General features: G+C 41.3%; 1 protein-coding gene across 3 annotated transcripts in view; it reads left to right on the forward strand.

Annotated features, from left to right (window-relative positions):
- sidt2 (SID1 transmembrane family, member 2) overlaps window positions 1-14,035 on the forward strand; it is a 44,747-nt gene that overhangs the window by 20,656 nt on the left and 10,056 nt on the right. For all 3 annotated transcript variants that reach the window (XR_013962240.1, XM_080731240.1, XM_080731241.1), the window contains 11 exons: window positions 227-265; window positions 376-453; window positions 2,764-2,879; window positions 3,060-3,133; window positions 4,629-4,695; window positions 5,454-5,527; window positions 6,210-6,333; window positions 8,057-8,174; window positions 9,033-9,169; window positions 11,848-11,956; window positions 13,271-13,347. Coding sequence is in view for 2 of the 3 variants with exons in the window: in XM_080731240.1 (XP_080587366.1) it covers window positions 227-265; window positions 376-453; window positions 2,764-2,879; window positions 3,060-3,133; window positions 4,629-4,695; window positions 5,454-5,527; window positions 6,210-6,333; window positions 8,057-8,174; window positions 9,033-9,169; window positions 11,848-11,956; window positions 13,271-13,347 (1,013 nt within the window). In the remaining variant the exon portion in view is untranslated. The remainder of the gene's footprint in view (window positions 1-226; window positions 266-375; window positions 454-2,763; window positions 2,880-3,059; window positions 3,134-4,628; window positions 4,696-5,453; window positions 5,528-6,209; window positions 6,334-8,056; window positions 8,175-9,032; window positions 9,170-11,847; window positions 11,957-13,270; window positions 13,348-14,035) is intronic.

The raw sequence follows: 14,035 nt of genomic DNA on the forward strand, positions 1-14,035 counted from the left end.
ATGATATTTAGTCGACTAAAATTAGAGTAAAACTAATACTTTTCAGGTGACTAAATTATGACATTTTATTCAAAAGACTATGACTAAAACTAAATCAAAATTTGCTGTCAAAAACAACACTCTGTCAGATGCTGTTTCCGTTGCGGTGATGGGGATATAATGTTATCATCTGTGAATATATATATTTATGTTGTGATGGTGTTGATGTTATCATCTGCATCCGCAGGAAAGACTCCAGCCTCGCCCTACGAATATGGATCCTTCGGTGAGTTATTGTGTCTGGTATGAAATAAAACGCTAGTTCAGGTAAAGGTTTAATTGAGTGTTAAAACACATGTACAGTAAAAGTGACCAGGCTTTCTTCTCTCTCTACAGCTGACAACGGCAGCATACTAAGCTCCGAGGCCGTCACTGACAGTGCTACTTCAACTGACAACAACTATGGATACATGGGTACACGCAAGCACGCACACACACACACACACACACACACACACACACACACACACACACACACACACACACACACACACACACACACACACACACACACACACACACACACACACACACACACACACAGAGTTAGGCATTCCATTATCACTAAAACTGTGTCTTCCCAGCCTCTCACTACCCCACTGTCCAGCTGAGACTGTCTGTCATTGGTTTGTCTGTGTGTCATTTGTCATTGGTTGTCTGTGTGTTTGTGTCCATTAGGTTGTCCGTGCCTTAAGTTGCTCCTCATTGGTTGTCAATGCATTAGGTTGCCTCTCATTGGCTGTCGTCCGTGTGCTTCTATCCAATAGGTCACGAGCCGTTCAAACGACGGCCAATCCTCAATCATCTTCACTACATAGCCCTCCGCATTGGTGACACTCACTGGCCAATAGAATCACTCCCTTCCGCACAGCACACCAATCAGCAACATGCTAATCAATCATTCACATCGGCACGCCCCACCAATCAGCATCATGCTCTCAAATATGATTCTCTTTTATTTAAAACCACTTAAAGGAGGATGAAACCATAGGCTGCATGAGGATGACCTTATAGTACACCATGGTGTAATGTGTTCCTTTAGGGGGTTAAGGAGAGACTTTGACATGTAAGAATGTGAGAAGCACTAATGTAAGCAACACAGCTACAGCTGAACAAATGAATAACGGGTGTTTCATTACACATGGCTGTATTGACTGTGTAAATAATACACTTACTGTGGGTGAGTGTGTTGACAGTAGCCTGGTAAACTCTTCCGGTCGTGTGAGTTCACATCATTTGTCTGCTGTAGACCGCTCTGGTCCCCAAGTAGGCCTGACACAATTATTACATCATCGTCTAATTGCTTTTCTTTTGACATAATTGTCATAATCGTTTTGATGTTGAAAAATGTTCATATTTTCAAACCTTTTCAAAAATAGTGGAAATGGCCGATCTACAAGCTCAAAGCGCGTCGCATCATGATGATGTGAATTCAGATGGTCCGTAGAAGACATGATGATGTGAACTCATGTGACTGGGATGGTTTATCCGTCTGGCTATATTGACACACCTAAGAGTGTCAATACTGTCTTATGTGTGGCACATGGGCGCACATTGGCACTCCAGTGTCTCTGGACACGGTAAATCTAACACGCCCAAACACCCATTATTCATTTTTATTAGCGGCAGCAGTGTTGCTTATTAGCATGCCATGTTTTTAAATAATTTATTACCAGAGTTTATTTACCATTTTCTGCCAGCATTTTACCAGTTTTTCACTAACCTTTGAAACATTATAGAATAATTTGTCTATCCAATCCGGCCATCGATGGTCTCAAAAGATACACATTGATGTCATGGAATCAGGAAAACTGCCCTGTTTAGATAATCCCATGTAAAGTTAGATCAAGTCTCAGAGAAGCCAGGAACTAAGTGTGACTCCATAGCTTGGTGAACAGCTCCCTCTAGTGGCCAACAATGGACTCTCATCAAGGCCAAAGTAATGGCTCTCATCATATCTGGTCTGTGCCTGTAAATGAGTTACTGTAGTTTTATTTTAAAAATACAAAATCAGCCTGAGGTTTCATGCCCCTTTAAGGTTTTTTAATTTTGGAAATCTTTTGAAAATCTTCGCCTACAATGATCCAAAAATAACGTCACCAGATTTAACGTGGTTAATGTGAATGAAGGGGTGTGTGTGCGTGCGTGCATAGTTGTACGTGTGGCCAGCCTCCCATGATCCAGTGGCCTGACGAACCCCAGAAGAAATGTCTTAACGTGCACAGATCGGTCTCCATCTCAGAGGAAATTCCTCTTAATTCAGTGGTTCTCAAAGTCTGGTGGACCCCTAGGGGTCCTTGAGTAGTGGGTTCTTCCAGGGGGTCCCCAGCAAGACGAGGAACAGTTCAACCCACTTCAACCATAATTTCATAGTTTGGGCTATTTGAAAATAGCAAGATGGAAGAATTTTGAATATGCACAAATCTTCTCTTATGAGGGTCCCTGGCACACATTATTTCCAAATGGAGATTCGCGGACAAATACATATTATCAAATTTGGGGGGGTCCTCCTTGACATGAAGGCGTTTGAGAACCACTGCTCTTTCCAATAAGAAGATGATTGATAATATACGAAAGATGCCTTGATATTATTGGACAGAAAGAGACATTGAATCCCCAACTGGCTTCAACCTGAACGCTGATGATTCTCTTCATGTTGAACGAATGCACAGAAATGTTATGTTTTTAGTGTTTTCTTAAACCTGTATCTGTCTGTCCAATCAGAGCGCTCGCTGGACAGCGTGGGGCGGAGCAGAGCAGAGTCTCTGAGTTCAGTAGAGGAGGACGACTACGATACGCTGGCCGATATCGACTCCGACAAGAACATCGTACGCACCAAGGTAACACACACACACACACACACACACACACCACTGTTCTCTGTCTCCTATCGTGCTGCTATACACGATAGGTCATACAGTATGTGTACATATGATTAACTGTCACTCCTAATAGAAGTACTGTAGTTCTAGAGTTAAGCTGCTGTTGATTGAAGTGGGCTTGGTTTTTCTCCTTTCCAGAAGTTCCTGTGTGTGTCTGACCTGGCACGCAAGGACAAGAGGATCCTCAGTAAAAAATACCAGATCTACTTCTGGTGAGTGGATCACTTATATAATCCTTTATTTAACCAGTTAGAATGCCTGGAGACCTTAAATAACTACAAAAAAAAGGATCAAATACACTGAGATGCAAGAATCTAAAACACTCAATTGAAGGTTAGGCCTCGAAGCAGGACAGGTTACCAGTGAGGGCTTCAGCACTAATTCTATGCTAACATTGCCTAGAAGGTCAACTGACGGTGGCTGGGCGTCACAAACGTGACGTGCGGAGCTGCGAGCTGGACCGTTGCTCCGATCTCCACCAACACTGGTCAGGGGTCTGCCATCATCACACTATTCAGTTCTATTCAGGGCTGTTTGATAAATCGACTTTTAATCCAAATCAGATTTTTTCTTTTGGTTGATTTAAAAAAGAAGAACATCATCAAATTGATTTTCACTTTAATTAGCGTAATTCTGGAGTGGATCTCACTCATTAGAGCCTTGCACGGGGCAAAAATTCCACTGCCCGGTCCTCCTAAAGCACGACAAGGTCCGACACCAAATTTCTCTCTGATGTGCCCTCACCACTATGATGTGTGCTCACTCGCACTGATACAAACACAGAACAAACTCTGAGCTGGTAAACTTGTTGTTGAAGTTTGATTAAACGGGCCACTGAAAAAAGAAACGTATTGCTGTGTTACCCACCTACTGTCCCTGTGTCACTGTGTTTATTTTCCATTGGGGAGCGCTGTGTTGCATTCTGAAACTAGCTGATCTACAAGCTCACAACACGTCGCATTCGCGGCGTTCAGAAAATTTTGGCTTCACAATAAAAGCTTATCAGCTTGCTTTCCCAGACAGAGACGACGTGGAAAATACAGATTCGATGGCATTTCACATTGCAAAAGGGTGCAGGAAGCCTGGGCACCTAAACATGGTGGGCACCAATGCTACATGGGCTATTTGTCCGGAAATGTAAAAAAAAAAAAAAAAACATTTTTTAAATGAAAACAACATATTTGAAACAATGTATAATTTTTTTTTCCAAATAATCTGAATCAATTTTTCGAACAAATAAATTGGCATTTTATTTTTAGGCCAAATCGAACTGCCCTAGTTGACTGCAAGACTTTACTTATCTTTTAACGTGGGCGCATGCGTGTGCTCGTGTTCACGCCGTTCGCCGTTTGTGAACACAAAACAATGCATGTGAATCCGATTCACCGTTCTCCAGCAAGCCCCACAGTGCTTGGAACGTAAACAAACGAAAGAACTACAGCCAAACTTAAACGGATTCTTCTGGTTACGGGTTATGGCTTCCGGTTCCGGATTACCGGACGAATCAGGAGGTAAACAAACGGGGAAACGCTGAGCAGCCCGATCGGCGATTATGAATTGTTTTATATCGATTAAAGCGTTTTTAAATTCTCTGGTTCCTCGGGCCTGGCGGAGACGACCAACGGCTTTTTCTCAGGATCCTCGGGTTGGGGCAGTAAATGACTTAATGTTTTAATAGTAATATTAATGATATTGATGTGTGTTCAGGAACATCGCCACCATCGCTGTGTTCTACGCCCTGCCTGTGGTGCAGTTGGTCATCACCTATCAGACGGTAACTATTAATTAATCATTAAGTAGCTATGAGGGAGATAAGATCTTGTGACTAAATATTAAAGCAGAAATAAGCAGTTTTCTGCTGACATAAGCAGGAATCGTGCAATTGCTTATTTTTATTTTTTATTTTTATTTTATTATATTCAGGCGGCTAACAATGCTCCCTAAACAAATCTAGTCTCTGTGGCGCTTCTAGGAGCCGCAGTCTACCTCCAAAACTATTATTTTATCTGTAAGAAGCTCTGTCATTAGCAGCTCATTGGTGCATGAACCAGCCGACCGGGGCTAAAAGGATTGACAGACAGGTCAACCAATATGAACAAGAACAAGAGGCGGTCCTGATTGGTCTGTTATTTTGGAGGGGTGACCCAGTTTAATCGACCAATGACAGAACTTCTCACAGATAAAAATAATAGTTTTGGAGGCAGATTGTAGCCCCAGGAAGTGTCACACACACACAACATTTCTTTAGGAAGCATTGTTAGCCGCCTGAATAAAATACAATTAAAATTAAAATGTAAAATAAGCAATTGCATGATTCCTGCTTATGTCAGCAGAAAACTGCTTATTTCTGCTTTAACTACTGTATATTTTATATAGTTGCTACAAGAGGTTTCTGCCTGACCGCAATGATATCTAGTTATAAGACTAAAATCTCCATCTCCCTTTCTCTTCTCTCCTCTCCTCTCCTCTCCTCTCCTCTCCTCTCCTCTCCTCTCCTCTCCTCTCCTCTCCTCTCCTCTCCTCTCCTCCTAGGTTGTTAATGTAACAGGGAATCAGGACATCTGTTATTACAACTTCTTTTGTGCTCACCCACTGGGAAATCTGAGGTAGGGTGTGTGTTTGTGTGTGAGAGAGAGAGAGAGAGCGAGAGAGAGAGAGAGAGAGAGAGTGCGAGTGTGTGTGCGTGAGTGTATTACTGGCTTGTGAGGGCCAACATGTCAATAGAATTTGAGAAATAGACATTGACGTTTTCATGTTTTTCATTAGGGGTTAGGATTCGGCATTTAACACTTATGTTGCAGTCAATTAAGTCTCTTTAAAGGTCCGCAATGCCATGGTCTCCATAGACTTCCATGTAATTTATAGTGCACGGATCGTGCACGCCCATGCCTAGATCATGCACCACGTGTGTAGATGCTGTTCACAGCTTTCAAACTAAAAAATCAGCTTGGAAATCCTTTCAGGCATTCATGATCTAGCAGCCATTATGTTTTCTTCAGATGTAAACAAACATGGCTGCCATTTTTGAAAGAATGGGTTGGTATGGGGGTTAAACACACAATTTCGCGATCGCAATCATGCCTAATACGTTTTTTGAGGTCCAAAAAACCTTTTTGAAAAAAAAAATGTTCTTCAAAAACGGCCCAAACTCGGGAAACTCGGGGTTGGCACAGGGGTGGTACCTATACAAACTCAGGAAACTCGGGGTTGGCACCAGATGTGTTAATGGTTAGGTTTAGGGCCTTTTTTGTGTGAACACAGGCTACAGACTCCTCTCTGTCTTTGCAGTGCGTTCAACAACATCCTCAGTAACGTGGGTTACGTCCTGCTGGGTCTGCTGTTCCTGCTCATCGTGCTGAAGAAAGACATCGTCCACAACCGAGCTCTGTTCCGCAACGACATCAACGCACTGGTACACACACACACACACACACACACACACACACACACACAGCGCTGCTCCGCAACCACATCAACGCACTGGTGAGAGATATCTTTATGTCCACATTAGGGTTGTTCGATATGGCCAAAAAATAAAATCTCGATTATTTTCTCTGAAATCCCGATTTTCGATTTCGATTTCGATTTTTTGTTAAAAGAATATTACATTGTTTCAACTATTTTGTTTTCATTTAAAAAATGCAAGGAAATGATTTTTTTTTTCATTATTGTTTCATTTTTTGATTTTTTTTATATAGCCAAATAGCAAAATGCAATAAAACAATAAGGGTATTAATAATAATAACTTTAGTTGTGCAACAATCACATACAACTTAGCGTCCTTAGTGTTTCATTATCAATAGTGAGTGACAAAACAGCCAAAACAAGCCAGCTCTTGGAGGCTGGTGAGGCATTTTGGTAGGCATTTCGCCTACCAAAATGTAATTCCTGGCTACGCCCCTGCCCTGCACCACTCATGCACGGAGATGTTGACTGATTGTAAACGGAGGCGAAGCGCTTCGCTTCCCGACGCAAAATTAACACAGTGACATGGACAGTAGGAGTAGACTACAGTCAGTAGGTGGGTAACACAGAATTAATAAGCTTCTTTCAAACTACAACAAGTAAGTAAGTTTACCAGCTCAGCAGCGTTTTGTTCTGTTTGCTGCTTGAACCATCGCGAGTGAGCGCATTGCGGTGGTGAACTCTGCTCAGTCTGACGTGCGCTAAACGCGCATCAAAGAAATTACACATCAGATAGAAAGTAGTATTAATTTGGTGTCGGACCTTGTCGTCCTGCTTTAGGAGGACGGGGCTGTGTACTTTTTGCGCGTGCAAGGCTCCAATGAGTAAGAATTTCCCTAATTAAAGTGAAAATCGATTTTACGATTTCCATTTTTTTAAATCGTCCAAAGGAAAAAAAACGGGTTACGATTAAAAATCGATTAATCGAACAACCCTAGTCCACATGAACAGAAGTGCAAGAATGTCTTGTACAAAGGACAGGAACACTGCCAGTGCGTTCAGACAATAGGAGAACAGACAGTTACAGAGTGCCTATGAGACAGAATAACAATACAGTTGACATTCTTGTAGCAGACATCAGTCATGGTAAGCAATAAGCCACAAGAGGCCTCTGGTTACCCTGTATTTTATAACGGCTGAGAGGCGTGGTGAGACACGAGGCGAAGCAGGATTTGAGAGCAAATCGAGCGCTCCCTTCTCTAGTTGATCTTCACAACACTGTGGAAAGAAATAACTCACCTGGGTTTGATCCAAACTGATTCAAGGTGTGGATTATCGTGTGATTTAGACATTGGTCTAATCAGAAACCAGACAATCAGAATCAAGTATTGGAACTAACCGTTTTAGAATGATTGTTAACATTTTTCACTTGTAGAAAAAAACAATGTGTACTTCAAAAATGTAGAGTGGCGACAGTCACTTTGAAAAAACAGAACGAGTGCAACTGCTAGTTATAAAAAGGTAACATTGTTCTTCATGAATAGCCAATAATATTTAATGAAGACTGAACACACTTGCCCGTCGGGCAGCCTGACAGCAAACTTGCCCTAACATTTTATTGACTTGCCACTAAGCCAGCGGGCGCCCCCAGTTTCTCCAGTTGAAGGCAAGTCACTTCCCCAGTGTCTTGTATGTTGTTATTTATTGTTTTTTTCTCTGTGTGTCTACAGGAGTGTGGCATCCCCAAGCACTTTGGTCTGTTCTATGCCATGGGAACCGCTCTGATGATGGAGGGGCTGCTCAGTGCCTGCTACCACGTCTGTCCCAACTACACCAACTTCCAGTTCGGTAAACAAACTCCCAAACATTTACAAGTCAAACCTAAGCCTGTCACAATTATTACATAGTCGTCTACTCGCAATATTTGACATAATCTCAATTATTTTGTCATATTCGTCTGAATCGTTTCCATGTTGAAAAATGTTTTCAAAAATAGTGGAATCGCGATGCGACACATTGTGAGCATGTAGATCTACTATTTCCACTAGTTTCCATTCAAGAGCTTGTAGATCTGCTTTATCCACTATCAATGTTCTTTTTTTAAGTATAAAGTTGTCAATTATGTCAGTCATTTCTTTGTACATTTAAGTTATTGTGTCATATCTGCCATGTGCAACTTCAAAGCCTATAAGCCAAACAGAAATGTAATTGTCAACGACCAAATCACAATTAAATCGTTAATTGTGTCGCGTTGCGACGCGTTGTGAGCTTGTAGATCGGCTATTTTTTGGCAAAGACATTTGATAGAGAGTGAAAAAAAGACTAACAAGTATGGATATTATAAGTACCTTTCACCAATTATAGAGGGTTTAAATGGTACCAGATATGCAGCTCGACAAATAAAAGGGGAATTGATCCCAGTGCATGACAGAGGACGATATCGCGATATATTACATTTTCACGATACGATTATCCTGAGTGTTTTTATCACAATATACGATAATATTGCGTATCGTCCCATCCCTAGTCCGCGACCAAATAAAATGTAATGTTGCGGGTCGTTGACATGAAAGCGGTTGAGCATCACTGATACAGAAACATAGGGTTTTCAGAAAACTGTTCAGAATTTAGAAGACGTTTGTAGAATCTGCCTCAGTTCTTCTTAATGGGGTTTTCTAACAGCTATAAATGTGTTTCTGTGTCCAGATACATCCTTCATGTACATGATAGCAGGGCTCTGCATGCTGAAGCTCTACCAGAAGAGACATCCAGACATCAACGCCAGTGCTTACACTGCGTACGCCTGTCTGGCAGGAGTCATCTTCTTCTCTGTGCTGGGAGTGGTGAGTAATGCATGCACGTGCTTGGTGTGTGCGATGGTGTTCTAATGCTAGTTTTTCATATGCAGGACAGGTGTTTACAGAGAGATAATGCTGTGTTCTAATACTTGATCCAGAGCATGTGAGTGGAGCAGGGGGAAATGCTGCTCCTCGCTCCAGGGGGCCGCTCATGTTGATTGCAACCGAAGGTCACAGTTTACCATGAGAAATGTAACATATTGTCCGCGTCCGTGTAGACGTGTGTGTACACATTTTTACAGTCTATGGGTTGTTCCCTTGACACATCACTGTGACATCACAGGTGATATCACAGGTGACATCACCTACACCTATGTAAAAGTCCATATATGGGTATTTCCCAGAATCCCTTTTATGCCCATATATGAAGATCCCTGATGTCATCAATATAATATATATCACTGGCCAGATGGCCAAGACATGGCCCATATCTGTGTGGCTGGTTCAGATACGGATCTCCATGTATGGGCATAAAATATATTGTATGTTGTAATGTCATGGGAACCACTCTAACATAATCCCTTTTATGCCCAAATATGGAGATCCCTGATGTCATCATATCTAACAGGATTTCATATGGGAATGTTCATATATGGAGGAAGACAGCCCATATATGTGTGGCTGGTTCAGACAGGGATCTCCATGTATGGGCATAAAAGGGATGTACTGTACATGGATCTCCATATATGGGTAACTGGTCCGATATACATCATTGGCCAGATGGCCAAGAATTAAGGGCGAGGTCGTATGTAGCTCTGAGGCGTCTTACTAGTATAAATAAACTGATCTGGTTGGGAGTGGCTTATTGTCAGTATCAGCTGGTAACACACAGGAGTTTGTCCCCGTTACAATACGCCACGGCTTGCCACACTCAAGCGGTGCCCGGGATCGAACCCATGACCTTGTGGTCCAAAGGCGTGAGCTCTACTGACTGAGCTACCCGGACACAATTTATGAACATATTTGTGTGGATTACTGAAAAATTTAAAATCTTGCTCATGGACGTGCGCTGTGCATTTCTGCTGCAGTGTTGAGGATTTCTTTGTCTGTCCGTGCGACCAGGCATGCCCAAATATGTGGTGGTCCGCGGCTCCGACCGGAGCAGCATGGAGTGGGAGGTGGTCCTCGCTCCAAAGCAGCTCTGACCCATTTTAAAACCCACTCCACGCTCAATTCAAAATCTCGCCACCGCACTCCCCACTCCGCTCACATGCTCTGACTTGATCACATGCAGGTGTTTGGGATGGCGTTCTAATGCTAATTTTTCACATGCAGGTGCTTGTGAAGAGACATCACTTGGTTCTAGTACGTGTTGTTGACTTGTAGGTATTTGGGGAGAGATAACACAGTGTTCTAATGCTATGTTTCACATGCAGGTGTTTGGCAGCGGAAACATGCTGTTATAATATGTTCACATGCAGGTGTTTGGCAGAGGAAGCATGGCGTTATAATGGTGTTTATTATATGTTTCACATGCAGGTGTTTGGCAGAGGAAGCATGGCATTATAATGGTGTTATTATATGTTGACATGCAGGTGTTTGGTAGAGGAAACATGCTGTTATAATAGTGTTTATATGTTTCACATGCAGGTGTTTGGCAGAGGAAACGTGGTGTTATGTTTCACATGGAGGTGTTTGGTAGATAAAACATGCTGTTATAATAGTGTTTATATGTTTCACATGCAGGTGTTTGGTAGATAAAACATGCTGTTATAATAGTGTTTATATGTTTCACATGCAGGTGTTTGGTAGATAAAACATGCTGTTATAATAGTGTTTATATGTTTCACATGCAGGTGTTTGGTAGAGGAAACATGCTGTTATAATAGTGTTTATATGTTTCACATGCAGGTGTTTGGCAGAGGAAGCATGGCATTATAATGGTGTTATTATATGTTGACATGCAGGTGTTTGGTAGAGGAAACATGCTGTTATAATAGTGTTTATATGTTTCACATGGAGGTGTTTGGTAGATAAAACATGCTGTTATAATAGTGTTTATATGTTTCACATGCAGGTGTTTGGTAGATAAAACATGCTGTTATAATAGTGTTTATATGTTTCACATGGAGGTGTTTGGTAGATAAAACATGCTGTTATAATAGTGTTTATATGTTTCACATGCAGGTGTTTGGTAGAGGAAACATGCTGTTATAATAGTGTTTATATGTTTCACATGCAGGTGTTTGGTAGAGGAAACATGCTGTTATAATAGTGTTTATATGTTTCACATGCAGGTGTTTGGCAGAGGAAACATGCTGTTATAATAGTGTTTATATGTTTCACATGCAGGTGTTTGGCAGAGGAAACATGCTGTTATAATAGTGTTTATATGTTTCACATGCAGGTGTTTGGCAGAGGAAACGTGGTGTTATGTTTCACATGCAGGTGTTTGGTAGATAAAACATGCTGTTATAATAGTGTTTATATGTTTCACATGCAGGTGTTTGGTAGATAAAACATGCTGTTATAATAGTGTTTATATGTTTCACATGCAGGTGTTTGGTAGATAAAACATGCTGTTATAATAGTGTTTATATGTTTCACATGCAGGTGTTTGGTAGATAAAACATGCTGTTATAATAGTGTTTATATGTTTCACATGCAGGTGTTTGGCAGAGGAAACATGGTGTTATAATAGTGTTTATATGTTTCACATGCAGGTGTTTGGCAGAGGAAACACGGCGTTCTGGATCGTGTTCTCAGTCATCCACATCCTGGCCACTCTGCTGCTCAGCATCCAGCTGTACTACATGGGCCGCTGGAGGCTGGGTGAGTCACTGTACTACCGTATATAATACTATATTATATACTATATAATAATATATATACAATCTATAAATATACTGTATGGCACAGCTGTACTACATGGGCCGCTGGAGGCTGGGTGAGCCACTATACTATACTATACTATACTTTACTATACTATACTATACTATACTATACTATACTATACTACATTATACTATACTATACAATACATATATGACACAGCTGTACTACATGGGCCGCTGGAGGCTGGGTGAGCCACTATACTATACTATACTATACTATACTATACTATACTACAGTATACTATACTATACTATACAATACATATATGACACAGCTGTACTACATGGGCCGCTGGAGGCTGGGTGAGCCACTACACTACACTACACTACATTACACTACACCACACTACACCACACTACACTACACTACACTACACTACACTACACTACACTATATTATACTATACTCTACTATCTATAAATATATGACACAGCTGTACTACATGGGCTGCAGGAGGCTGGGTGAGTCTCAATACAATTAGGGATGCTGAAGAAAAATAGTTTTTTTTTTTTTTTTTATATTTGTGGCAGTCTCCAAATTTCACATTACAGCCAAAATATAGGCTACAGGGCTTGACATTAAGGCTTGTCCTGTTGCTCGGGACAAGTAATAAGCTCATTGAAAATGTACTTTCCACCACTTGTTCCGTTGGACAAGTGGCTCTTGGTTTCACTTTTTCTGTGACGTTCCTAGCAGCTTTGTGCTGTATGCAGACTATGGAGTGGAGGATGGAGGGAGCAAGGGGTGTCGTTAGAAGTCCTTTTGTTGTTTATTCTATTTCAATGTCTGACTCCTATGCATGCATTTAAGAAAGAATTTACTGTGAAATGTCTATTTTTTTACATTGACTTTTGTACCTAGACAAGTGAATGGGAAATGTACTTCTCCAAAGGATAAGTGCCTCAAAAAATGAATGTCCAAGGACAGTAAATTAGCATTGATTTATTGTTCACACTGTTGGCTGTTTGATATTACTGTTATGTGAACTATAGCCTGATATGTAGAGGAGCCATCAACTCCAACATGCAGTTCAGCTGTACCGCCGCCTCAGCTGATCTGCAAGCCCACACCGCATCGCAGATGCAACGAGGTGTGGGCCTGTAGGTCGGCTGTGTTCTCTGGCTGCGTCACACCGTTGTTCCGGGGCAGGATCGCACAGACATGAAGCGATGATTTCAAATCACTGACGAAGACAATGTGTGTGTGTGTGTGTGTGTGTGCGTGTGCGTGTGCGTGTGCGTGCGTGTACAGATTCTGGAGTCATGCGTAGGATTGTGTACGTCTTGTACACAGATTGCATAAGACAATGCAGTGGACCCATGTACATAGTGAGTACTGTTCAAACCATTCATATTTATACACGTACATTAGTGCATCAAATTTCAATGCAAAATATTTAACGTCAGAATTTCATTTCATTCCATCTAGAACTTTGTTCCACTGTCTATACAAATGATTTTAGCAAAGTTTGGGGAGAATTCATTCATAGTTAGAGGTGCAACGCAGCATGTCAAATTTAGGGAAAAGTGACATTTCGGCTGCTTTTAGAGCTTTCATTTCTTCATGACATGACAATTTCTCCAAAATACAACAAATAGTTTGTGAGAAGGTGTTTCTGACAAGAGAAAGGGTGTTTTAATCAAGAAGAAACATTTACATTTTCATTTAAAGTCACTGAAAAATGTTTGAAAATATTGAAATATTGTCCTAGTTAAGTGACATTCCGGCTGCTTTTAGAACTCATTTCTTGATAACATGACACTGCAATTTCTCAAAAAAATACAAGAAATAGTTTGTGAGGAGGTGTTTCTGCCAAGAGACAAGGTGTTTAATCAAGAAGAAACATTTACATTTTCATTGAAAAATGTTTAAAAATATTGAAATATTGTCCTAGTCATTCACTGTGTTCAGCTTGCGCTTGTAGGAGCGAAGATTGGGCTGTTCACGGCGGTCATGCTCAACTAAATGCAGCACATTCTGAAGGTGTTGCTCACTTGGTTGCTGCCACAAAGTCTG

Source organism: Nannobrachium achirus, assembly GCF_963921795.1.
Source record: "Nannobrachium achirus genome assembly, chromosome: 8".
NCBI classification, from domain to species: Eukaryota; Metazoa; Chordata; class Actinopteri; order Myctophiformes; family Myctophidae; genus Nannobrachium; species Nannobrachium achirus.